Source organism: Amblyomma maculatum, chromosome 1, assembly GCF_055883805.1.
Source record: "Amblyomma maculatum isolate TAMU_Amacu chromosome 1, ASM5588380v1, whole genome shotgun sequence".
Lineage (NCBI taxonomy): Eukaryota > Metazoa > Arthropoda > Arachnida > Ixodida > Ixodidae > Amblyomma > Amblyomma maculatum.
In genome coordinates this window covers 69,424,593-69,452,418 of record NC_139344.1, presented here as the reverse complement: position 1 = coordinate 69,452,418, position 27,826 = coordinate 69,424,593, and the positions used below count along the sequence as shown (strand labels likewise).

The window sequence follows — 27,826 nt, the reverse complement described above, 5'->3', positions numbered from 1 at the left end:
GCAAAAAGTCCTGTTGAAGCGAAATTTGTTTAGGTGAAATCAGCCAAAAAACACTGCCGTACTGATCTACACATTCCAGTTTCTCTTTTTGCAGATATTCCCTAAGAAAGAGCTTTCAATACATCTTTCGATTTCAGAATTGTGTAGGGTAGGCTCTTCGAGATGCCGAAACCCACTGCAGTGTTCCGTTTTTTTCTGCTGCTGGATGCCTGGCTGATTATTAGTATCTTGTCTTTGATAGAAAGAAACCTTAGCTTTCTAGACACAATCGCCACTCTAGCATTGAGTGCAGTGCACAAGCAAAAGTGAAAAAAATGAGAGGGCAAATGTTCTGCATTCTTTGAAGCTCTCACCTAGTGTAGGATACGGATGATTGTGGCTCTGGCTCTGAAGAAAACGGGAGCTTACACCTGTGTCTTGTCTCAAGGCAGCCAGCCCAATCGATCGCCATCACCACTAAGCAAGTAGTGCTGGCCTTCGTGTCTGTGTGAATGGGTGGGTCAATAGGAGCACCAGGGGGCGAAAACTTCCTATACCTCCCAGCGGCCACGAATTACAGCGCTAGCGCCAGTTCCTCCTTCAGTTACACCCTACGTTCTGGAGGCCAATCTACGTGCCAAGCCATTTTTGCCATAGAGGGAGGGGGCACTTGCACAGCCGGGCACCTCCTAACGCTTTCTGGAAGGGAGAAGGTTGGTTCGGGCTCTCTGGAGATTGCACGCCATACGTGCGTATGCATGTGAGCAACCTCCCTTTAATGCACTTTTTCGCCTACTTTGCTATTGCTACTACAAGATGGTTACAGTGTCACGTTTAGCACGACCAGCTCGCAGCAGTGGTGGCAGAGTAGGTGAAGAAGTGCATTAAAAGTAGCTTGCTTATGTGTATACGCACGCAAGTATAGTGCGATCTCCAGAGAGCACACACCAACTTCACACATCCAGCTCGACTTGCTTGCAGCAGCGAAGGCAAATTAGGCAAAGAAATGCATAGCTCGCGAGAGCTCTCGCACATATGCGTGCAATGCATGCGACCTTGCTCGTGAGCAGTGTTTACCAAAGCGATAAGAAAGCCTGCAAGTACACGACTAAACATTTACATACTTTTTGTTGAAAATTTGCATGTGAACCGAATCTTTGTTTTAAAAATGGTGCGACATTGGTGAAAATGCAACATATATAAAATGCATACAGACGGGCGAAAGGTCACTGTGTACACTCATTTGCTGTGCTCGTCCACTGTCTCCAAAGGTGTACCGGCTCTTCCGCGTGTCGAATTTGATTAGCGTGTCAATCAAAGTTGTATCCAAACAAGTTTCAAAAGAGGCGACACATTAGCGATGCCGTCTAAAGCGAAACGCTACTCTTTGGTGGCTTCTGGGTATTTTAAAAGACGGGCCGGTGCTCGCTACTGTTGTCCTACGCAGCGGTGGCAAGCGAGCCCCACCACACACAGGTCACAAACAAAAATGGTAATTGCCACCGTGACAGTAATGAGCTGACACACGAAAGATTCACGACACTAGACTGTCGGCGCAAGTTGCAGTAGTGAAACCAAACTGGGGGCAGCATCACGAGATAGGGACAGATTTCGAAGCTCATGGGCACAAAACCAAACACTGCTGTAGTTTTGTCATTGCAGTGACATGATGATATTATGAGCACATGAAGGAACACAATGACACAGCGACCGGAGACTCAATGTTTGCATGCCCAAGGCAACACATGCAAAGTGGCTGACAGAGCTCATGATACATGCACACACATACCATTCAAATGAGGCAAACGGCATGCATGCGGTCGCGGAGTGGCGGTGGTGCACGGCGTGACATTGGTAGATAGAGATCTATAGAGAGATTGAAGTAGAGCTTTTCCTCCTCACGCCTACACCTGGGCCGACAGCGACCGGAGACTCAATGTTTGCATGCCCAAGGCAACACATGCAAAGTGGCTGACAGAGCTCATGATACATGCACACACATACCATTCAAATGAGGCAAACGGCATGCATGCGGTCGTGGAGTGGCGGTGGTGCACGGCGTGACATTGGTAGATAGAGATCTATAGAGAGATTGAAGTAGAGCTTTTCCTCCTCACGCCTACACCTGGGCCGCCAAGTGCGAGGCGTTCGCCGAATCAGCAGAGGCTGAAGTGGGCCACGCTTCCCTCTCCCTGGGAGCATTACTGAGGAAGGAAAACAAAGGAAATGCCGTGATGTAATAATTTTTGTCAGAACAAATTTTATTGAAGTGGAAATGGGTCCTAAAAATGGTTCATTGTGGTGAAGCTAGCAGGCTGCACTGTGAAGGATGCTGCAGAAGCCCTTAATATGGAGCAGTTCTAATAATTCTTGCACTCTTCTCACCTCAAAAGCAGGCAGCCACTAGTCTTTCATCCGTTAAGCTTACTATGATGCAAGTGAATCTTGTCACTTTTTTTTTTTTTCCCAGAGTCATTCAGTAATTCGAGAATTTTCTTTATTTCATTAAAGTCTCTTGACATTTGAATTTACAAGCTTTTACTGTACCTAAAGAACATTTCATGGCATTTCATATTTTGGCTGCCAAGACTTGAGGGGTTAAAAAAAGGAAAACCGAATAAGCCCATTATGCAAAGCGGTGAGTGCATCAGGTAATGCGTGAGGGATGAATGCAATAGCAACTGCAATGGCTGTTAATTGGTAGACGACCAAGTGAAACATGGCAGTGCAGTCCCACGCGGACTTTTTATACATTTCCCAAGTGCTTTAGCACATATGTCAATGTGTCCAAGTTAAACATGAAGACTCCAAGGTATGAGAATGTATTTGTCTGTTAGTTTGTGTCCTTCATTGCAATTACATTACTCACTTCTTTTTTTTTTGTCAAAAGTTTTATGGCCATGCTTTTCTTTTTCATATTGATTGCTATTTGCCACTTTTTACTTCAGTTTTGAAGCAGAGTAAACCGGTCGTTCTGGGTACATTTGCTTCAGGACAGGACATGTTTGCAAAATGTTTTGTAACTTCAACTGCGATAAGACTGTTGGCAGTTAACACTGTGATGAGATGAATGCTTCTTTGTCTGTCTTTTTTTTATGGCTTGCAGAATTCACCAATTCCTAACATCGAGCAACTTCCAGTACCACAGTGTGACAGTGAAGGCAAATTGTCTTCATCGAAGCCTCCACGGTGGGACCACTTTTTCTTGCTGTTATTTTAGGGGAACACATCAAGGCTTACCTTGTTCATGCACTGCTAAAGTTAAAAGCTCTTATTCCCCAATGCCGCCCCCATTGAAGTGCGTGTATTTGAAAATTCCATGTAACGAACATGTTGTGGCGGTTGACCTTGATATGGTAAACTAGCGGTATCAACTACATCTTAGCTAGTGCTAAATGACTAGAAATTTGGCAGAACCTGGCAAGTTTCATAATAAAACACAAACTGACATGAGCAGGATATCTGCAATCACAACGAGCGACCGCAGTTGATACATCGCACTGTGTTTCAGCACTGTCGGCGCATCTACATAGCAAATGCAGCAGTATCCACTGCTTTCGCTTTTGAAACGTGGCAGTACAGTAGTTCATGTTCAAAATCAGCGAAAAATAACATGACAAAGAAGACACTGGGCGAGCGATGTCCGCCCAATGCTGCCACGCAATTGCTCGTGCTTCGCTAGCAGGACAGCAGAGAGCACTGTCAACGCAAAGCAAAAGAGCTAGTTTCCTGGGGCAACAGTGGCGGGCGAGGCGTGTCGTACCAGCCACGTCTGTGCCAGTGCAATCACGAAAACGTATCACCGCTTCTATAGCTACAAGTAATTATTTACTGTTAATGCTTTGAAAGTGGTTTTCCTTGCGTTCAGTTCTTAATCGGGTTTCTATTCTGTGTTATCCTGTCAAGTCATCTCGTGAAAACTTCATATAACAAAAACCTGGTTGTAACGAAAAATCGCGGGCATCTTAAAATTTTGTTATAACCAGATTTAACTAATTTTATTATGGTTATGACATTGCTATTGTGATTGCTAGTTTTTTCCTATCAGTTATATCAAGCTCCTCTGTATTTTTTTTTTTGGCTGTATCAGTAGCTAATGAAACTGCTTCGCACTTAACTTGGAATGTATATGCATTTTAGCATTAATGAAAAAGGCTGTTTTCAAAGCATTGCATAAAAAAATATAAAGTGTACAGTTGAACTTTGCTACAATGAAACTGACCTCTGGGGCATGCAAAATATTTCGTTGAAGCAGAATTTTGTTGGGGCAAAATTGGCTCCAAAACACACACTATCAGATTGGACTACACAGTCCAAAAATATCATTAATTAGCAGAGAGTTCGGTCAGCTGCTTCTTTTTGTTGCTGTGAGTTCGATTTCCACTCTTAGTGAGCAATTTCATCGCAATGTCACACATATAAAGTAATAGAATAAATTTTCACCACAAGCTAGTTTTAGGGCACATTTCTGCTTCACCAAAATTTTTCTTAAAGCTGGGCTTAAAGATGTCCTAATAAAATTAACCATATTACCACCCATTTGTGCACTTCCGTAGATTCACGCTGGTTTATTTCACTAAAAACTTTCACTGGAATTGATACATGCTCCTGCTGACCCACCCATGCACACACACATGAAGGCCTACCATTGCTTGGGGGTGATGACGACTGCTAGTCGATGGGAGCAGTAAAGCTGCTGATCACGTCACACCAAATGCGTCCATCCCATTTAGTGCAGATGATGGCACTACAAGGTATGGATTGATTACAGCTCTGGCTTTGAAGGAAACATACGCCTTATCCCAAGGCAGCTAGCAAAGTTATCACCCCCAAGCGATGGTCAGCCTTCATGTGTGTGTGAATGGGTGGGTCAGTAGGAGCACATATCGATTCCAGTGAAAATTTTTAGTGAAGCAAACCAGCGTGAGTCTACGGAAGTGCACAGATGAATGGTGATATGATTAATTTTATTTTCAAATACATCTTCAAACCCAGCTTCACTTAAGAAAAATTCTGGTGAAGCAGAAGCATGCCTTAAAAATAGCTTGTGGTGAAAATTGGTTCTATTACTTTATATCCCAAGCTGAAAGGAAAGTGGAATTATTTCGTTAATGCAAAAATTGTGCTGAAAGTCGTATTCATTGTAGTGGAGTTCGACTGTACTACTCAGTAGTAAACACGTAATAATTTTTAGGGGGTTGAGGTGACAAAAGATGTTTTCGTTATTTATGCATTGAATGTGACTAAAGTTTGCACAGGCACAGGCATTTATAGTGCTTATTTCAGAAGTGAACTTAATTAAGCTATGTGGTAGTGTAGTCAAGTAATTACAGTTACCACCTTTGTGAGGTCATCCTCGAGGCATTAAAAACTTGTGTGCTTACTTCTCACTTGTTTAAGTTAGCATGTTTACAAAGCCCCTTTCTATGTAATAAAACTGTTAGTCCTTTTTTTTTAGATGCCCAGTATTCAAGAAAATTAAGTTATTTCCAGAATGCATATTTGCATATTTGATGTTGTACATAGGAAAATTCTTTATTGCACTCAATGTTTCAGGAGTTATGCGCAGAAATAAGAATCATTATACTGTCATTCATTATGAGCTGCCGAATAGATAAGTGATAGCAGTTGCAGAAAAAAGTGTGAACGCTAAGAAAATTACCCTTAACATTTGTTCCCTCGTTAGCCTTTTGTCACTTTATATGCTTTTGGCCAGATAAACTCAGCATTGCAACTATTTGCGACGGGACCATCAGAAACACGATTCATTCTCAACTTTCAGTGACTGCAACTAAAGGAGAGTATGGCGATAGCAGGTCTATCTGTGGCGGCTGATGGGACATGTGTTGGATGGCAGCAGTGCACAAACAGCTGGCTGGAGAGGAGCGCTGGTTGAAGGATGAATGTGTGTGGAAAACTGAACAATGTTATATATAACTTTACATATATATGCATGTTGTTCTCAAATTACCTCAATATGTCATGAAGTGAAGACTTCAACAGCTGTTGCTCAGTCTTTTGTTGCACAGAATTGCAGTTGTACAGAGTTCATGTTGTTATTATTTGTTAGGTAATGCTTTAATTTTGCACTTACATAGTGAAAACTAGCATTCCATTAGCTGGCTATGTGTTGCAGCTTTCTAACCGGAAAATGTTTTGTGTTATTTAAATTATCTTTGGCATTCTTTCTCTTTTTTTTTTTTAAGCAGTTGAAGCAGCATTTTGCTGATACAGTCCACAAGGAAAGGCTAGTGTAATATTGTTACATTTCAACATTATGTGCAGGTGCTTTACTTATGCAGAGTGTCATAGTTCTATCTTATAATTGCATTTTTCACCTTTTTCAAGACTCGGCTTTCTGTTTCTACGTTAAAAGATGTTTTCTAATTCGAATATGCTTCTCTTAGGAAATCCAAATTAGTTTTGCTGCTCGAAGCAGGATTTTTGCATTTAGTATGTATACAAAGCTTCACAGTGGACGCAATGCTTGTGTTATGTGTTTCCTTCTCAGTCCATTGTCCTTTTGTGATAGTTTTAGCACACCCGCCAAAGAAATCTGGTAGTTTTTTGTGTGCACTGTTTTGTACACAACTTCAAAAAACATTAAAGGGACACTAAGGACACCCAAAGATGCAATGAAAATTTAATAAACTACATTTGGTGACACTGTAGCCGCATATCCGGCAGCAAAAAATCGAATAATTGCTGAGGTGTTGTGATAAGAAGTTGAGGTTTTTTTCTTATTCCCGCCAGTCGAATTCAAACTGCTTCCTCAGACTACGTAGTCGGGGTAGAGTGACGCACACTATGACGTAAGCGGAGACTCCATGATTGCTAGCGAGCCGGCACGGCCCGCGGCGTCGCATACCTCAGGGGCCAACATAGCAACAGCATACTCGCAATCGACCATCGGCTCACAATAAGTGACGGCGACAGCCGAAATAAATAAAACGATGAGTTTACCGAGCGATGGGTACATAAAGAAAGGAAAAAAAACACAGAGCAACTTGTAATGCACAATACTTTACATGTTTCTCAAGGCTTCGCGCTCCTTCTTGCTCTGCGTATAAACAAACCGACCCCTCGGTCATCGCAACGCTTCCCGAAATGTTTACGTACAAATAAGAATTAGTTATCAGCAAAATAGTGTCCGCGCTGCTGCGCTTGCGAGTTTTGAAGCTTCGTCGCACTTTTTTCCTTCAAGGTTTGTGCTACAGCGCCGTGCTCAGCGAAAATTACGTCCATGGTAGCAGAGCATGACCGAAGCGCCAGCGCCCCTAAATTTGCCAGCGCTGTGAAATTCCACATGTTAAAATGGTTCCAGTGCACAATATAGTGCGCATAGGCATCCAGAACATTAGCTGCAAGTCGTGAGAGCGGGCAGCATGCTCTGATGGTCAAGAGGTTTTATATTTTGGACCGGCAGCAATAGCCTGTACACATCGGAACATGTTCCATTAAAAATGCGGCCATGACATAATATGCAGAAATATTTGCGAACTCCCGAGGCGCGGCGTAGCAGAGTGGTTAGCGCCGAACATTACAGAGCAAGCAGTGGTGAGTTCGAATGCTGCTAGTGGTGACGTTTTCTCTTTTTTCTACAAATCGATTTCTTTTTTACATCTTTAATGTATTTGTGGTGCTTCGTTATTTTTAGTTTTTACTTTTTACCCGAGGCCCTTTTTTTTCGCCGGGCGACCAGCAAAATAGATCAACGCTCTCCTTGATATGAGCGGCAAGTATGCCCCTTTTGTTTACGATGCCTGCAAATAGCACGTTGAAGGTCTTATTGCCACAGTATGTGGGTCAGATGTGCCATGATTTAGTGGAAAATTGAATGATAATGCGTTTTTTCTTCGGCACTTAGCATATGTATGCTTTTCGTAGCGTACGTAGCTGCAGTCGAGCGGTCAGGTCAGGGTTAACAGGAGCTCGCAGTTGAAGCGGCGACGGCAGTGATATGTTGGCTCAGAAGTGTGAACGAAGGAGCATGTCAACGGCAGCGGATTTCGCTCGCTCGTGCCTCTAAATGCTCAAATGTGAACGAGCCAAGTGCATCTGCTGGTCCAAGCTCTTAATTCAGACGCTGCAGGTCTAAACTTGAAACTATGCGAGCACGCACGAAGTGCCTGAGCCGGAACATAACCGAAACTTAAGTGGGCGCCTGTGGCGCCTCCAAGTATATTTTTGTATTTGTCTTGCAACGTTTACGTTGTCTTTTCGCCGTTGTTTACGTATGATAAAAGCGTGTTATCATATTCGAGACAAAACCTACGACTGCATTCAGACGGGCAACGTAATTCGCATTTGTCAGCCTCCGGGATCCCTAGCGCGTTACGTGATTTGTAGTTGCGAGTTTTGGCTGTGGCGGCGATATCTGTATTTCTTGTTCTTCCTCTTTACTACCTTATAACCACTCTGTTTTCAGTAAGAGTGGATTTTTTGTAATCAGGAATTGGTATTCTATCGATACAAGCCCACTTCAGTTTTCTCTTTAGTGTCCCTGTAAATGAATATGTATGTTATAGATTTGGAAAACATTCACAAGGGTGAGAAGTTCTGATGCTTTGATCTTGCTGCTTTATGGTTGAAGTGAGGCTGCAGTCTTGGTCATAGATGCAGCCTGTCATTTATTTCGCATTATGATTAGCATTTGCAATTGGTTTTATGCAGCTCACTGCAGGTTCCAGTGGCAGAGGGCACATCAGTAGCTCCTCGACAGCGACCCAAAGGGTCGCAGGCACCACCAGGTGTTGGTGGGCTACCCCTCATTCCTCAGAATGCCCTGCCAGCTTCCCGTCGTCCCACACCCACCACACCTCAGCCACAGGTGCCTCCTGTCACACCTAACCCTGGTGAGGGCTCTTTTCATATTCAGACATTGTCATCAGTCTGTAAAGTAATGTGCAAAGGCGTCATGTTTTTGGCTGGATGGTGCACTTTATAAATCACTGAAGGTGTTTGCCTGGTAGTCTACTTTGGTAGGCTACTGCAGATGTCCTTAGTTTCCGCAGTTTGAAGCACCTTGCTACTTCAAATTTTCAAATTCTACAAGTCGTTGAATGAAGGTTGGCTTTATTTGACTGAAATTTTTCTTGAATGATCCTGCTCTTTTACTTTTTTTCTCATTCATGTGTCCTTCTCAAGCACTGATTTTGTTTTGCATTTCATTTATCGACAGCGTATACACAGTCAACTCGTAACAATATTGAGAAAACTGGAAAATTTGATCATTATGCAGTAAAATCTCGGTGATACGAATTTCGGGATACTACGAATTTGTGAAATTTCCCGGCCGCAGTGCATTGTGTACAATGTGCAAAATTTCGGATATTCTGAACACTCTCCCGCGCCACTACGGATGATGCGAATGCATGAGCTGCAAATGCAACCTTGAACACTACACACTACCTGCACTTCGTTGACTCTGCTGTCGCCAACCGCACTACCTATGTATGCTTCCGTGGCCCGCACCTCGCCGACATCACAATTGTCTGTCGGGATCACGGCGTGAAAAGTTTTCAGCGATGCGTGGCCCACAAACCACAGACTTCGCAACCGCAGCAGTTGGCAGCGGCGTATGTGGGCACGCACGAACCGTACATTGGCTCTGCGATTGGTATCCACAAGCAGTTTGCAGCACCGCGTGGTCCGCATGTCGCCATATCCTGTTGTGCTGTATGTGCCGCAATAAGTGCACGGAGGCGTATTTCTTGCGGCGCATCGCGATCGTTTTCCACGCCGCGAAAAATTTGCAACTGCGCGTGGCCGTGAGGGCGGCGCATGCAACAGGTGCGCACATGCCGCTCATCGTAGACTTCTCGACCGCTAGTCGCACTGTATGCATGACGAGCAGTATATTACGAGCTAGGTGACACTTCTCACCACCTCATTAAAAAGGGGATGCTAATAATTATCTATCTAGCAGTCTGTGGCGCCGCTCTGCTGGCATGTCGCTCTGTGACTGTGCGACCATAACAAACTTTCTCGGCTATAGGCAGATCTGCGCGGCTGCCTTTCTCGTGTCTGCATAGTTATTTTCTTTCGCTTTGATGATACGAATGTTTGGATGATATGAATTATTTTGCGACCCCATGAGATTCGTATTACCAAGGTTCTACTGTACTAACAGATTATCGGTGTATCTGGACTGTTAAAAAAAAACCTTGCCGAAATCACCCACGCACACCTCGACTTGCATTTGTCATTAAAGTCAGCAGTGCACATTGTATAATGAAAATTATATATAAAAAAGTTATTTGGCTCTCTAATCAGCTAAGTCAGTGCATAGCGTGCTAAAGAAATCTGATATCAGCATGCTACAGCTGTGACTTTACAACCATACCAGTGCATGCATCAAGCTCCTGTGCCTGCACGGAGGTAAACCGCCTTTCTGTATAGTGGTGCTCCCACTTTTGACAACTGTTAAGGTCATTGACTATGGTAATTTGTATGCTTAGCACAAGAGTCTTAGTACCCCCACGTCGAAAAAACATTGTCACTGTCAGCCATTTAAGCCTCGTAGTCTTGAAATGTCACAAGCATGCCCTCACAAACTTTCAGTGCTAGAGCGTTAGTTACCGCTTGTCGGCAAAAATTTCCCGGCGGCATCAGCTTGGAGCATTCCTCTGGCATGTGGTACAGTCGAACCCGGATATATCGAACTCGAAGGGGATCGCGAAATAGTTTGATATATCGATAATTCGATATACAGAAATCGGCTTGAGACGGCACTTACGATGCGAAAAAACGATACCGTATTTGTCGCGTAATCAACTCGTTCGCATAATGAACCCACCCTCCACTTTTGCACTCGAGAATTTTGAAAAAAAAAAAAGCGTTAAGGCCAGCTTGCTCCCATGCAAGCGATTAAGCGATCTCAGCGACGAGCGGCAGTGACAGAGCAAAAAATTTCCAACTTGTTGGAACTGTGTCCCTCTGCCCTTCGAGCCACCGCGACAGCTCAAGGTTTCTGTGTCGCCCCGGCAGAAATCGCCAGCGTTTTCGCTTGCATGTCGCACTCTGTTTCGGTTGTCTCATCCACAGCTCATTGCTTGGCAGCGTGCCAGGATGCTGCGCAGAGATAACGTCGCTGCGTGTTTAGCGGGGAGCGAACTTGGCAGACTGCCCGTGATGGCTTGATTGCACAAGCCTGGTTCTATTTATCACGCTACGGTTGGGGCGGGCGTAGTCCACTGCCACAAAATCATTGGAAAGCGTGATACAGTAGCTGCAAATGCTGTTTGAAGCGAAAAATGCTAAAAGCCGGTGTCATGATCGCAGCTGACCGCATACTTTCGTTGATTCATACATGCAAGGATAAACGACTCCCACAATAAAAAAAAAAAAAAAGCTGCTTCGTAACGTTCTATCTTACGCTACGCCGCGCGTACAGCACAACGATAAAAATAAACAACTCTCGCAAAAAAAAAAAATCTGCCGCTTCTTAACTTCCGCAGGCGCCATAGCCGCGTCAGCCGCCGCGCGCAGAGGGTTCACAACACACGCTGGAGAGAGCATCCGACGTTCTGTCTGAAAACGGGCTGAGCTGGCTTGGCGCATGCGTAGCGCGTGCTACTGCGAAACAAGGCCGCGAAAGAGGAAAGAGAGAGATAGCTCGGCAAAAGAATGGGCACACCCTTGCGCTTCGCTCTGTCGCGTTTTTCCCCTCTCGTTCCCACCGGTTCTCTCTGGTTCATTCACGCACATGGCTTGCAAACGTCACGTGCTGGAGCGCGGGAAACGATAACCGCAAATGAGCGCGCCTTTAGGGAATGGGCGCGGCGCTGCCCTAGCCGAACTGTCCCCTTTCATTACTTCTGCGCGTGGCTTGAAAATGTCACGCGGCAAACGGCGGGGGGTGATGCGATCGTCTTTGGGAAAGGCGCACTTTCCAGTGCGTGGTGCGGAGTTCGATATATCGAACGACCGGTGAAATTGAGTTCGATATATGACGCGGCTTTCCTATACTTTTACATGGGATTTTCAAGGGGATATTCCGTGAGTTCGATAAAACCAAAATTCAATATATCCGGGTTCGACTGTATTTAGCTGGTGACGTGGGCAGGCACTGGTAGGTTGGAGGTTCAGTGGTGCACTGGCACTCATTGGGTTATGTGACACCATGAGAACAGATGGTATGTTAGAGTTGAAAGAAGCTGCCAGCTTGAGCAGCTGCTTTCATATGGATAGGTGAAATCGAACACTTGGGACCCCTTGCATGCGCCATTTGAAGCCTTGCCACCTCGAAAAATGATGAGCATGCCTCTGGAAGCTAGGGGGTCCACTTCTCTCACCGCAAGGCTGTGGTGAGGCTTGCTATAGCAAGCTTTACTGTTAGCATGCCTCAGCTAACAGAGGCAGCAATTTGGTGGAAAGGCATATTGGTCCCATATATTCAGTCATAAAAATTGGGCTCATGCACTTATTGATGCAAGCTGCAGAAATGCAGGACCTAATCAGTCTTTCCGGCAGTCCTGTGTCCCCGGGAGCCTTCAGTCTTGTATCGTAACACCTCCGCTTACACGTAACATCATATTGACTGCAGATCGTCGCACACACCATGGCTAGGTGGTGCACATTTCTCCAAGGCGCAGGCAGAGTCTGTGTAGTCTGGTTGCCCTAAAACGGTAGAGAGGGTCACTGGCTGGGGACTTTTATGAATGTTGAAACAGCAGTCACCTGTTTATTTTGTTGTGCTTATTTACAACTGTAAAATGCGATAAATGCTTTAAGGGGGGACGAGGGTCTTAAAACTAACTTTTTTAGTTATGGCTAGAATCTCACGAAACTTTGCACACAGATGTGGTTTTCTCTCCTGATTTCAAAAATGTAATTATAATTGAGCTGGTGGTATTAGATCAAAAGTTATCTAACAAAGTCCAGAGCATAATTAGTGAATTTCTTACGCAGCTTTAATGAACTTTCTCATTGCATTTTGTTGCTTTTAATTACATAGATTGATAGCCAAAGTCTTCCCATACCCGATGACATCCTTCGTTTTCCTCAAAAAGGCATGTCATTCTCACATATTATGGTGAGAGTAAAAGGCTGCATTATTTGAAACGAACTCATTAAGCTAATCTCAAATTGACATTTATCCATTGCCTAAACTAAAAAACTAAAAATGTCATCGGGTACTTCATTTCTCTCTGAAGAAAATGGTACCAAAGTTATTTGTGTGAACTAAAAAGAAGTTATCAAAACCCTGCGTAAGACTGTAGAGATTGACCAAAAATATGAAACTGAGAAAACGGCATTTGAAGTTTGACCACATATTATAACTGGAACAATCAGTAGCCTCACTGTGATATTTCTCACCAAAAATGTCATGCTCTTCCCATTTCCAAAACTGTCTTCGGATTTTAAATATGTCAACTAAAACTGAAACTATCACCATTGCCCATGGCCAAGGTAGTGTATGCCATTAGGAAATCAGCAAAATTTTTTGACATGCAATATTATTTTAATCGCAATTTTGAAAAAATCTCAATAGAGTGATGTAAGTGTTGGATCACCCCCTGATCTTTTCAATATGACTGCAGTGGTGCTAAATTTGTCATTGTCACTCGGCAACAATGTAGAGAAAAAGCACAGTAAGGCTGAGTGCAGTGTCCAGAAACGGCACTGAGAAAAACGTATTTGCATTTTGAGACAACCTTTAACTTTTGCTACACTGCAGCTATGGTAATATAAATGGAATCGTTGTGAGGCTTTGTTCTTTATGAGGAAGGCTCCCCAAATACTGGTACCCTCCCCAAATACTGGTAAAAGCTTGCCACAAAGTCTAAATATACCGCCACTAGAACCAGCGGGAGAAGCTTTATTTACAACTTCATATGCCTGTGGCAGTGCCCTTCAAGGCAAACAGATACTCAAGATTACGATAAAACGGTCTTGCAATATTAATAAACCTGCACAAAGTTTAAGGCGGAAGCACAGCGGCATACTGGAATGACCTAATAAATTGGCTAATGTTGCAGAATGAAACTTTGCTACTTTGCTGTACAGCGCATGCAGGGCCGCACGCGGAGTCCCTTGCTGGAGCTAAAGCTCGAACTTTCACACTTCTTGAGCGCAGCGACGCAATTACTTAGACAATGTGAAAGAAAAAAAAAAAAAAAAAACCGAAACCGTCCGCGGAAAATGAACGCGGGCAACGGCGCGATGTCAGGCTCGCCTGTCGTCTGAAGCGACGCGATAAAAAAGCAACGAAGTGGTAGCGTCGGTGAGGACCATGAGTATCAGCTGAACAGTTAAATCTATCGATGCTATCTTTGATGCCTCTGAACCGCTCGCAAACGATTGTATGCCGCCGGACGTGCTGCAGCTAGGTCGAGAACACGCCACGCGACCCTGGCAGCGCGCCGCCGCACTCGTTCTTCGACGCGCACTCGCAAGGCGCTTCCGTTTTCAATACACTCCTGATACGGCTAAGTCTACCGAGCTACGTCTAAAGACCAGCACCGGCTGCGGGAACGACTGATAACGATCGCGAAAGCGCATCATAAACGAGCGAAGGAGCAGCCGCGACGAAGAACGTTAAAAACAAACAAACAAAAAAAAATGGCGTCAGTCGCGCTGGCCAATGGGAAGCACGAGACGAGGGGCTCGCTTCGCGAGCGCGCGCTCCAGCCAATCAGCGGACCGGAAACGGCTTTCGGAAAACCCGCGACGGTGGTCGTTCTGTTTGAGCGACGTCATTTGGAGATGTCGCAAAATGCGCACAAAGAAACAAGCTTCAAAACAAGTCCAAGATGGCGGCGGCCAGCCGGCTGCTTCACCCGCGGCGCGCGCGGGAAGTTCGAACAATTTTCACCCCTTTTTTGGCCATTTCGAGGCTCCCGTGGCGTTTTAAAAGTCGATTTTACCGCATTTCCCGATCGAATTCAGTGTTGATATTTTGAAGGCTAGTGCTCAAAGGTACAGACATTCCGAAAATGCATTTTTCTCAAAATCAATTTTTCGCCCATTTTTGACCAGTTTAAGACCCGCGTCCCCCCTTAAATGGGAGCTACAGTAAACTCTCATTAATTCTGTTTTCAAACGGCAGAAAAAGTTGTTCGAATTAGCTGAAAGTTCAAATTATGGAATGGGCATGAAAAAAACTTCCAAAAACCATTTGCATCACATTAATTTTATTTTATGAACACCTGCACAGTGGCTGTCTGCATTTGAGATCCCCATAGAGACGTTTTTCCCTTTTTGTCAAGTGCCTTGCGCACACTGGAGGATGTTGAAAAAGTGCTCCAAAATGGTAAAGGCTTCCTCTACCCTCTCTCACAGTATGACACAGTAGCAGTGGTGTCTCTTCATAAAACGACTCCCTCGTACAAGCTAACCAAAGCGAGCCCGCCCACTGTTCAAATTAATGAGTGGCCGATGCCATAGGCTTACATAGGCGTCGGCCGGGACAGCGCTTCTAGTTCGAATTATCAGAATTTTTGAATGAAGTGGTAGAATTAACGAGATTGTACTGTATACGTAAACTTTAGCTGTCACCTTGTTTTTAGTCATATACAACCAATGCATTGGACCTTTCCAGACCCTTTTATTTCATCACAGTAATGCAACTTCATAAAGCAGTTTTGGAATTGGACTGGATAGAATTCTGCTGTTTAGCCTCGTGTGGTTGTCAGATGAGTGCAGTGGCCAAACTATTGTATGTTTGTGTATTAAAAATGGGCAAAAGGCCGCAACTTCCTTTGTGCAAGTGCTCTTTAGCACTGCCTATCATGCTAAATTCAATCTTATCATATATCCAGACTTTCTGTCAGCAGAAGCAATGAGCTTAGGGTGGCCTGTTAGCTTAAGCCATCCATTTTGTGTGAGTGTTGTTAGTGGCTCATATGCAGTGAGCTTCCATATTGTAACCAAGATCATGCAGTTTTTGTAGTGTCTTGACTTTGCCACTCTGCTCTGCCGGCACAGGAAGTGAGCCTAAAGGGGAAACAGTTACGCCAGACATTTCAAGTCATCCAAGTGAAGGTCAGCTGCAAATCTGAGATATTTTCTTCAAGAATTTATGTGCACTTTGGTCTAGTCGCGTGTTGGCATTAATTTTTTGTTAACTAGATTTATTAGAGGGATCATTTTGTTTTATTGTGCTCCAGCTTTGCATTTGATACTGTGCAGAAAGAAATCAGTGCGTACACTATGTGTGTGTTTAGTCTGCTGTTCCCTTAAATATTGGAACCACAAAGATAATACAGCAAGGTTTTGGTTGTTCAATAATACCTTGAAACGTGCATTTAAGTCTAGGTGTCGTGTGCCAAAGCTGCTCTAGATTTGATTGCTTGGATCATTTGTTGTGATTATAGTTATTTGTGTAGTTGCTCAGGCCTAAAGATATTTTCAGTTTACATAACTTTGTATAGGAAATTACATTAAAGTATAAATAACGTATTTATGCCTAATATACTCTTTTGATGTGGCTGCTGAAGTTAATGACAGAAAGGAAAACCTGTGTTGACTTTTACTTATGTTACTCTATTGACATTTCAGTTCAGGAGGCAGTACCAGGTATGATGGTAGCATGTTTGCTTCTTTTTTGCAATTTTATTATTTCCTGTATGGGGGTTATTGAGCTGTTCGCTTTTTTTTTTTTTTTTATTATTATTATTATTGTTCAGTTTCTAATTTACTGGCTTCCTAACACATGGCCTTGCCTCTGCCTACAGAGCCTTGCTGAATGTTTTAAGAGTTCTTTGTGGGGGTGTGCGAATATTGAAATATTTTATTATAAATTAGACATGAACAGGAAGAAAACAAAAAATAAATGAATAAAAAAAAAACACAGTAGTGCCAAGTACCATTTTTGGTAATGTTAACTACTATGAAATTTTAAGAGATAAATAGTGATGTGTTATTTCTGTTATTATTAAGTATTATTTCATGATTATTTTTTAACGTTTGGTCTTTGGAACCACAGTAAACAAAGCCAGCCTTGCTCAGCACCATGCAAACAGAGAACATGACTTGCAGATAAGTGTTTTGTGTTTGATTGAACAAGATAATCGATGCAATGTTAACTGTGGTCATGTAAAATAAGTAAGAAGGCTAAATCGAAAGATGACACATGACTGCTGGCATCCGAAAATAACATGGTAGGTACTAAAACCTCATTAATTTGGGTTTAATATGGTTGGCAGAATTGCTCCAATTATTGTGAGTTAGAATATTAAATGACCCTTTCTCCTTTCCGCCACAAAAAATAAAACTGCCAAACATTTTTTTTAAATGTGGTAAGGCCTTGTAAGGAGTCTCTATTGCACGAACATCAAACATCTGTGACAAGCATACAGATTTATTGGGATATAAGACAGTGAAGACATAAACAAAGGCCACACTTAATAGCGAGACTGCTTCTAAAATGAAAAGGAAATGGTCAGTGACATGCCATCCAATGTCGGAAAGCAGGTAGCAGCTGAGTTTGAATGCTGGACATTGTGCAGCCAGTTATCATAAGCTGGAACCGAAACTACATGGCCGAGCTATTTTCCAGCCTAGCAGCAATGGCCCTTCTACTATCGTCACACCTGCTGGCACACACAGAGGTTTGCATAGCAGAGTTTGTGCTAGGAGAGCTGTGAAGGTGGCAGGATGAGTGTCATGGTTGTGGGCATTGAGCATGTAACACACATGAATCAAACAAAAGCGGTGTGCCTTCATATTGTGATTGTTTTAAGTGGGTGGTTGACCATCTTCACTTGCAGAATTTTGCTCAAGGTCCAAGTCTAGTATCGCACGTATGGTAAACAATGAGAAAGAAAGCAAAGGGGACTTCTTTGTGCTGTTTTTCTTTTACTGTAAGCTTAACCTTTGTATCATTTCTCTAGATATTCTGATTTGCCATGGCTGAATTTGTTAAAGTTGCCACAGTATTCAATCGTGGCTGAAAATTCAGATATGTCAAGTTTTCAAATCAAAGATGAATCGAAGAGCAAACATCTTCAGCTTATATGTGAAATTTTAAATATTCGTACACCCCTAGTTCGTTACGTCATCACCTAGTCACTTTTGCCACAGGGCTTTGAGTTCTCAACCATGTCCTGTCCTTAAAAATTTATGAAAGTATTTTTCGTGGGTAGATAGACTGCTGTAGCAAGGTCTAAGCTTTCAGGACTCACACAGTCATTTGTTCTTTTAGTATTTCGTATGCTCTTGCATTACTCTACGTATACACTCAAGAGTGGCCGTTGTCGCTACCTGCTGAATTAGTTGCTAGCTTGCAGCAAGACATGACGGTAATGTAATCTTGTAGTTCATGTGTATTTATAACACAACAGTCCTGCTGCTGTTTTTACTATGTCCTGCATATTTGTATAGCTTGTGTTATGGTCAATAGTATTTTCTTAGGGACTTTGGGTGAAAACAGTTATCATCACAGCCATTACTGCTACTTTGATGTGGAATATTTTTGCTGTGCATCCATTTGCGATGGTTTTGCAAATGCTTACTAGGCACATGAACTTGGGCACCCCGAGTGTCTACAAGTGTTGCCTTTGCTTTGCTTTCTTTTTTTTTTTTCAGTAATCTCGAGAACTGTTTGCACAAGAAGACCGTTCATATACATGTATTTATGACACAGCAAGTGCATGCAATAAATTTGCGAAGGCCCATTTTCATGCTGTCTTGTGCTTGTAGAATATGTATTTGTGGTGCCTTGCTTTGCTCTTAACTTTTCTCATATGTATCGATTGTATATTCACTTTTGTGTTGTGTATGCTCATAAAGCATATGTGCACTCAGGCTAAGCTACAATGTCAAGGTCTTGAAAAATGGGGTTAAAATGGTAAGGTAGCTTTCCACAACAGTGTGAAATTTGCCTCCCACGTCTCTACAGACACCCGCAGTTCTCAGTAAGGCAGCTTATAATGTAAATTGGAGCTTTACTGTGCATTTGAAAGGTGTAGCCTTGCTGTTGCTATAGATAAGACAGCTTTTTTGATATTGATGCTTCTATCGTTGCATTCAATGTTTGCACCTGCCGAATATGAGAAACACTTTAATTGAATAAGTACTGTTCTAATATTGTGATGAAATGTGTAGCAGATCTGGTCTGAAAGATGGCTGTCACAGCATTAACGTAAGCCTAGAAATGCAAAATTGATCAAACACTGCCATGGGCACACTTACCCCCATTGGGCTTGTCACTGTACCTAAGGTTGAATAAGCAGGTCATGGAAGTAGGATGATTGGTGCTATGTTGATTCTACTGTATTGGTGCTAGTGTAATGTTGAAGAGGGTGAGAATGTTTGTGGTATTTGGAACATGCTTGCCTCGTAAAATTGGGTGATGAAGGTCCCAGACCAAAAATTTATCGCTGACGTTATAAAGATGTAAACACTGGGATTGAGAAGTCCTTGTGTACTGGTTCCAAATACCTATGTTGTTTACTTTAATGTAAAAGTCCACCTTTTCATATTTATCTTTTTTTTTTTTTTTTTTTTTTTTTTTCACTGACAAATAGTGATGGGAAAGGGTTCCCTTTATTTTTCCTACCAACATATTTTATGTTTTCCTCTACAAGTGACTAAAAAGCATAGTATTGATGTTAGAGCTGTCATTTAACCTGGTCGCTTCTTTTTTCTTTTTTCTTTTTTTTTTTAATCTTTGACTATTTGCTATTGCAATAAGAAAAGTACCCAACACTGAAAAAAAAGTATTAAGTCATAAACTAAGTCATATTAACATAGTGAAGTTTATTGCTCGTTATTGCTCCTCGTTGTTTTCATTGGAAGAACTGCTCATATCAGTGTTATCGCTGTAGTCTTTGCTTCCCAAACAGTGTAAAACTCGGTGTCTGAACCATCTTTGAATGATAGAGGTTTCTTTTTCATGACAACGGGCCAACAAGGCATGCATCGCTTTCACCAGACGCCTTTTATAAAAAAGGATTGTCGCATGTAAAAATAGTTTAAGCGATAGAACCAGAAGCAACTAAAGGTCTGTGCCATCATCTGTTGAGTGGCACATGGCCAGACAAGCACTGCTCGGCCAAAACGATCTTGGTGAAAAAAACTATCAGACAAGGATGAGCACAGCCAAAGCTGTTTAGAAATGGTTCTATGAGGATGAGCAGAGCTCATCCACAATGATTCAGAGGTCAAGACAGTCTAGGATACAAATAATGGCAAACTTGTGTTATCTTTATTGGTTTTGCTAGGTGCCAGGAATTATCTGCCTGAGAAAACAGTGTTGCCTGAAGTGTGAGAAAAAAAAAAGTGAAAAGTGGAGGGTGAAGGTATAGAGTGACATGGAAGTGAATTGTAGTTTCTTGGCAGCCAATACCTGATATGCAATGAAAACCAACTGATTTCCACAATGAATATAGTAAGCAATGCACCAATAATTTTTTCATCTTTCCAGATTGACTTGTGCATCATTTCGCATGTGTATGCTGTTTTATTCTGCAGTTATTTAAGATATCAGCTCTAGCATTTAGTATCTTATTTTTTTTTTCCCGGTTTTGCACTTTTGAATATTAGACACTACAATTGAATTGGTACTCTTCTCCCCTCTCCCTGCTCTCTATTCCCCAAACTCTTTCCCCTTCCCCGTTATTTGTACTGCCCACCCACTGTAAAACTGCAGATTACGAAAACATGCGAAGCCCCTGTGCTGCTGCTGTGCCATTTGGTAGCAGCACCAAGCCTGGTCTTCTGCCACCACCACCGCAGGCATCTGCATCTGCACCATCTTCTGCCATCACAACACCGAGTCAGCCCAGTCAGCCCAGTTCAAAGCTTGGGTCCAGCTCACTCGAGGCGTTCTTTGCACCTTACTGTGCTGGTGAACAGCAGAACTTTGCAAATGTGACAACACCACATGGTAGCAACGGTGCAACGGCACAGTGTGTTGGGGCTGACCAGGGGCCGTTCTCCACAGCGACTAATGGGCCTGTGGCTGGTGTGAGCAGTTCGCTTGTACCTTCCGGATCGGCTCTGGCTACAGCGGCTGTGGGACTGGCTGGACAGCAACAGCAAGGGTCAGTTGAGATAGGAACCTTCAAAATGTGGCGGTTGACGATGAGTAATGCGGATTCCACTGATCGATTTTGGTTGGATTGTCGGAATTCATGTAAAAGCAACTGAATCTTCCAAAAGCAGAGCTCAGTGCTGATCGACCCGCAGAATGCTAATATCCAAGCACGAAGCCTGGCAAAAGTACTCTTGTGCAACCAATGCTGAAAGTTGAGCCCTTCAATTCCCTGCAGCATTTTCATTTTCAGCACCGCTTCATGATGATGCAGCGCAGTCATATGCTTAGGTACACTACATTTCGTTGAGCCTTATTGGCAATGACAACCAAGCCTTGACTGTGAATGCATGCACTTGTGTGCATACCAAATAGTTCGTGCACTGCAGCATCGATTTTGCTCATGGCGGATTGCTTCGAGGTGCCAGATAGCACCAAGTGCCCACCAAATGCACTCATGCCTGCCATGTCGAGACCAATCAGCATGTGGCCACTACTGCTATGTGGTTAGGGGCGGGAAAGCTGCGCCAGTTAGGATGGAAACGAGATTTTTTACGCCATGTTGTGCCAATAGCATTACATTGCTCAAAATTGCTCCGTTGTGTGCACATCAGAGGTGCTCAGGTCACTCTGCAGCATGCACTTCAGGTTTGAGCAGCACTATTCTGACAAGCCCTTGCCATGCCGAGTCTTACCTGGACGCTGCCTTCCTTGCGAGACTATTTGAAAGAAGTGAAAGAAAAGAAAAAATACAGCCCCAACTAGCACCTAGAGTGTATTAGCAGGGACCGCTTGAGTTAACCGATGCGAGACCTGTAGCGTCCGAATTAGCAAGAATCTGACACCATAGACTTAAGATTGATAAGCAAAGCACCACTTTCCGAGTATCCCATCAGCATCTGATGTTCTCATCGACAGGCGTTGTCACTAGACGCAGGAGAAAGCAACCAATACATGAGGGAGTAGGAACTGGCACCACTAGGTGGAGGTGTAGAGAAACTGAATTGTGTGGATTTTCGGCCAATCTTGTCCACAGCTAATTGTATTCAGCGGTGGTGGGAACCTACTGGGAGGGCAAGGGGAAACTGGCACGGGGCCAGAATGGGACACTCCTATGGCGGGAGGTGCTGAGTGGGTGAGGCATCTTGGATTAATTCAGAAGTCGCTGCTGGTGCATAGCTATACTGGCAAACATTTTGTGGCTCTGCTGCAGAGGCTCGTCAGCAAAGGGCTTTTGTCTCCATAAATTAGCAACCCGGCACGCTCTCTCCAACTCCCCCTTCACCCCATCGCACCCCTAACCCAAACAATACTCTCTATGGCAAAGTAACAAAGGCATGTCTGCTTTCCTCTCTTGTCTAGCCTTCACTACAGAGCCACAGAAAGCTATCTGCAAATAGGGTAATTGACCCTCGCCAATTCCTGCCTGCAAGGCATTGCCAGATATCTGTGCCTCCCTGCATTACCTCACTCCAAGTATTGGAATTTCATCTCCAGTTACATCAGTAGCTGAGATCTTGACGCAATGCTGAACAAACACTGCTTTGTTAGTTGGGCCTTTACATAAATAGGCTTTGGCAAGGACCACATCGCGAGTTCGGATTATCCATATTTTTCGATTAACAAACCTTTGTCTATCATTTTAAGGCTATTGGCTGTAGTTTCTGCCAGGCTACTGCTACGTAGCTTATAGCTGTTTTTTTTTTTTCTTTACAATTGAATTAGGCTTGGACAAAAAAAAAAGGATTTTATGCTCTGTTTGTTGCAGCAATCTTCTTGCCGCTGTCTGAGAGTCATGTTGATTTACAGTAAAGTTTGCTTGATACTGATAGTAGAGGCTATCTTTTAGCCTTCAAAATTTTCTCGTATTTTCAGAATAAAATTTATTTTCCATCATGATGCCTTTGACATGTTTTTTTATACTCGTGACTTAATTACTGTGAAAAGTGCAGAATCTAAATTAAGCAAACCTGTGTTTGATTCTTAACCGCATTGTCATGTAGAAATGCCTTGCTGTGGTTGCTCAGTGGTCAGGGTGCTTGGCTACTGAGCTGGGCAACCTGGGTCTGATCCAGGACATGCTGGTTGTATACTTATCGAAGCTAAGTGCAAGGTGCCCATGCACTGTGCAATGTCAGTGTACATTCAGGAATCCCGGGCGGTTGAAATTCTCCAGCGTCCTCCACTGTGGCATCCCTCATAGCTTGAATCGCTTCAACACGTTACACCTTAAAACCAATCAAACCACATGTGAAAGCCAGACTTTCAGTTGGAAATCATGGAGCAATGAATTGCTATGCATGGTGCCTTGCCTGTGGAATTCCACAAAACCTATTATGCACATTCATCATGTAATCATGTTCAATTTAGTTTCAGCTTCTTTTCTGCAAGCAATGTAGCTGTGGCAGGGTGCTTCTCTATGTTGTTTTTCCCTTGAATGAGAAAAAAAAAAGAAAAAATGGCAAGGGGCTGGGTCAGGCAGTATGCAGTGAAAAATGAAAGCCTGCCTCTTCCAGCCTCTTTCCCAAAGTCCTTAGTGCTAGAAATGGCATACAGTGCATGGCTACATGCTATGTGCAGGTTTCAAGCTCAGAGTGTTGCTTTGGATGCTATTGGTGCTAGCCAGCCCGTGTTGGGGGCATCCTCGGAGTGCCTGGCACCTGCGTTAACACCGCCGTCTTCTCCAACACCAAGTCAGAAAAGCCATCATCGACGCAATGTCAGTGACACGTCAGCCTTTGTCAAGTGAGTAATGCTACTGGGAAAGACTTCACAAATTTTTTTACTGTTATTGTGTTCATTATTGATCTAGTCTCAAGCTGTTTGGTTTTGCCTAGTTAAATTGCCAGGTAGTCATTTTTGTTTTTAATATGTTTTTAGTTATTTCTCCTGACGGATGCCAATATAATCTATAACCATCGCAGTTCTACTTCTTGTAAGCATTGTTAATATAGTTTGCTACAAGTGTACATTAGGTCTGTGCCATGACATGCCTTCACTGAATTTATCGACTTGGTTTCCATAATCTCTCTATGCAGTGGTGAAGCAGTGAGCAATCAATCGCATTATGAAATTACATTGTGTAGGTGAGAAATCAGTGTTCGAAAGTCATTTGTATGCAGTTTAATATTCAACATGCAAGGGAGACATTTCTGAGAACCTAGTTCCTCACGGTGAAAACCATGTATAATGAAGATGCATTTGTGGATTCATATGGTTATCATTACTCCATGACAAGCCTGGCTGGTGTGTTGGGTGTCAGGTAAATGTAAAAATTCGAGGAGATCCGAGAAAACTGAGCTCACATTTTTTTTTAAACAAACAACCGTGTACAGGTAATGTACGGAAAACTTGCAGAAAAAGCTTGACTGATCCACTGGTGCCGACATAATTGACCCTTTGACTGTTTTTGCTATACAGGTACTGCTGCCACATTCCATCCTGCAGCGTTTTTGCTGTTCAAGTTTGTTTGAAGTCGCCAGTAAAGAAATCTGACTCTGGGGGTGAATTTTTTTCAGAATATTAGACAGTCAAAGGGTTAACCCCCTAGCGGTCTTGGATGAGCCAGGCTGGTCAGAAGCAGGCTGTTATTTCTGGCTCCTGATGAGCCCAGCTTGTCGTGTATTTTGTGGCACTTTGTCCAATTTGTATCAACTAGGGCCTCAGTTCAGTCGTGTTCGACTGTTCATGACCCTATAAACCATATCATTCCAAGCTCTCCGGTCACCCGCTTTCTTTATATCACATATTCATATGCAATGCCTCGAGAATGTCATCTAACCATAGCATTCGCTGCCTGCCCCTTCTCCTATGATCCTCAATCTTTCCCAGCATCAATATTTTCTCCAGCGACTCCTGTCATTGTATCAGATGACCGAAGTAGCTGAGCATTAACTTTTGAGCTTGACCTTCTAATGGGCAGTCTGGGTTTGGGGTCGCCAGTATAGACTGATTTGATCTTCTGGCAGTCCAAGGAACTGAGTCTCCGCTAGCACCGCAATACAAAAGCGACAATTTTTTGGCGGTCAACAAATTTTGGTTGGGCGGGCAGGAGCTGTCATGGGCACTGGAAGACCATTTGCTGAAATTTCATAAACGCTAATGTTCATTAGGGTGTTAACAGCAAGCATGGCATTGCAGTGTATGTAGTACTTTATAATGTAGCATGACTTTTTAGTGAGTTCTAAGTCAAAGCATCATTAGGGTTTGTGCATTTTGTGCATCTAACTCTTCATAGCTCTTTTATTTTAATCAGAAATGGTGGTTGAAAGAACTCCTTGTGAACATGCATGTTAATTTTTCTTTGTGTGTCTGCTGTGTGTCTGCTTTTCGGAAACCAGGCATTGGTCACCATTGCAGTTCTTTCAGAGTTAGGTGAGCTCGTCACAGATACAACATCCCTCAGTTTCACATTTCAGCTGAAAATAACAGTAGGCTTTGCAGCCTGTTTTACGCACTGCTACTGGACCTTTAAATCGTGTTGCAATAGCGAAGCTGCCATTTTTCAAAACTAGGATTGTGTGAATGTGGATTACTTCCTGCTGTGATAGTGCTCTTTTCAACCGATTAGCTCTGCTTGTAAATGTTTTTCTGCTGGGAGCAACATGGAAAAAATATAATTTTTTAAGCTTTGAAGTGATAAAGCAAGACATAGCATATAGACAATGTCATCATATGCTTGGACGTAGGGTGACAGTAGAGTTATCCATATCTAACTGACCTTAGGAGACCAGCAGCTGTTCCATTAAGATTAACGTAGTGCTTCAGAGAAAGTTGAACCATTTCACTTTGTCTTTGTTCTTCATCTTTTGTTCTTTGTCATGCTTGCCATTGCGTGCATGTATGAGGTGCACAGTCAACTTTGCAGTTAAGAAAGGCTATTTTCACGATCCCATATCAGGCCTACCATACCTGAACGCACCCTACCTTTATTTGGGAGCCCGTTCGAGTTAACCAGTCTGAGACCTGAAGCGATCTTATTAAGCAAACGTCCAAGCCATAGTCTCACGTGGCCATTGGCTTTGGGGCCATGCCACCAGTTTGAATTATGTGGATTTCCGAAATAAAGTGGGTTGAATTAGCTTTTGCTCTAGTAGTCTAGGGAGGTCCACAGTGGGTGCTGGTTTGTTCTTTCCTTCTTGTCCTCTCCCGATTCTGAAGGTTATACAGCCTCATAACTGGGCTGCCCTTTAGGGAGGTTCTTTCCCTGGCCGTGTGCCGGGCACCACACAACTCATGTGTGATGTCCCATAGTTTGAATTGTCGGTGGTAGACTATTCTATGGAGCTTAGCTGAACCCAGTCATACAGTTAGACTCATTCAGAAATTTTAATTACATTCAAATTAACAAACTTTCACTGTACCTGTGTGAAATGGTGTACATAAATAGCTGATATTCTTTCCCATCCTACCATTGTGTATGAATAAAACTGACTTCTCTAATGTGGCTAAATTAAAAAAAAAAAGAAAGAAAGAAAAGAAAGGCATGTTTTTGTTGGAGTTTTTAGACTGGTACAGATTGTGCAGGTTAAGTTTGTTTGATTTTCTTAAGAGATTACGGCTAATTGCAGCTCTGTGGCATAAAATATACTGTACCGAACTTCAACAGAAATATAAATTAATTAATCTGTCATAGTGCTGCACTTATGAATAGTAGAGAGCATGCTTTTGAATTCTGGCCACAAACATGGTGCCCGGCCTTTGTGTCCCCATGGGGACTTAGGCCATTTGTACAGGAGACGTCTCAGTTCCTGGCACCATTTGAAGTCTCTCTTGGTCGTACTTCTTCCCCGCCTGAGAGCAACCCCCATTGGAACCCCTTTGCTGAGCCAGCCTCTACCACTGCAGTGGACCCAACAGACCCTGAGGATCACCTTTTTGGCCAGGAGTTTGACAAGATACGCCGAGGCTCGCAGAGCAGTGAGTAACTTCCTGTGTGCATAACTGCTGAAACTAACCTCTTCAGTGACAGTGGCTCTTGGTAGCAGCGAACGTCTGCCCAGTACCTAAATAAGCCATCTACCATGCATGGGCTGCAGTTGTCAAGCACGCCTCTGCTCCCTTGCCCGTAGGAACATCGAGACCATGTTCATATAAAATTAAACCTGCTGTTCTGCTAATTGTGCACAGTGTGCTCACGCTTGTTTCCTAGAACATCATGATTCAAGATTTTGGGTTTATTTATTTTTTAATTTAGTGCTACAAAACAACTGTTTGTCATACTTACAAAATTAAGGTATGCTTCTGCTCTTTTCTGCAGGCATATCCAATGTGAAGAGTCGTGAGAGTCTAGTCATGAGCAGCGGCGACCTGGTTGATCCATTTGGGGCTGCTCCATTTAACCGCTCAGGTCAGAGGTGTACCTTTTCGTGGTGTTCTCTCTGTTTGCGTTTCAAACATGATGGCTGCATGTCTATTTTTGTTGTGTTTTGAGGAAGAAGAGAAGGAAAAAATAAGTATGTGTGAATGGTGCACATTTGATTTGGGGCTCATTAGAAGAAGTGGCGCATTAAAATGAGTCATCATCAGCAGCTGGATTATACCCACTGCAGTGCAAAGGCCTCTCCCATATGAGAAATGGTGGGAGTATAACTCTTTCGCTGTTAGGCGTTTCTGGCTGTGACCCCCCCCCCCCCGGTGTAGGCTTGGTTTTACGTAACAAGCATGGCGATTTATTTTTGTATTGTGATTGCTATACAAATTAGTCAACGAAATATGCACATTTCAGTGTTCTGCAGGTGTTGTTAATTAACATCATCATCATTATCAGCCTGATTATAAATTAAATAAATGAGGATAATATAAGAAAAAAACTGCTCAATACTTCTTGAGAGACCGAATCCGAGCTCGACTCGTATTTATAATCAA

General features: G+C 43.1%; 1 protein-coding gene across 3 annotated transcripts in view; it reads left to right on the top strand.

Annotated features, from left to right (window-relative positions):
* The window catches only part of Nak (Numb-associated kinase), a 102,457-nt gene that overhangs the window by 46,886 nt on the left and 27,745 nt on the right, over nucleotides 1-27,826 (top strand). The window contains exons 9-16 of one of the 3 annotated variants that reach the window (XM_084588304.1): nucleotides 3,086-3,168; nucleotides 8,653-8,834; nucleotides 15,910-15,966; nucleotides 16,483-16,500; nucleotides 20,576-20,969; nucleotides 23,540-23,704; nucleotides 26,682-26,878; nucleotides 27,219-27,308. In XM_084588304.1, the coding sequence (XP_084444430.1) occupies nucleotides 3,086-3,168; nucleotides 8,653-8,834; nucleotides 15,910-15,966; nucleotides 16,483-16,500; nucleotides 20,576-20,969; nucleotides 23,540-23,704; nucleotides 26,682-26,878; nucleotides 27,219-27,308 (1,186 nt within the window). The remainder of the gene's footprint in view (nucleotides 1-3,085; nucleotides 3,169-8,652; nucleotides 8,835-15,909; nucleotides 15,967-16,482; nucleotides 16,501-20,575; nucleotides 20,970-23,539; nucleotides 23,705-26,681; nucleotides 26,879-27,218; nucleotides 27,309-27,826) is intronic. The other 2 variants (XM_084588305.1, XM_084588307.1) reach the window with 2 other exon arrangements.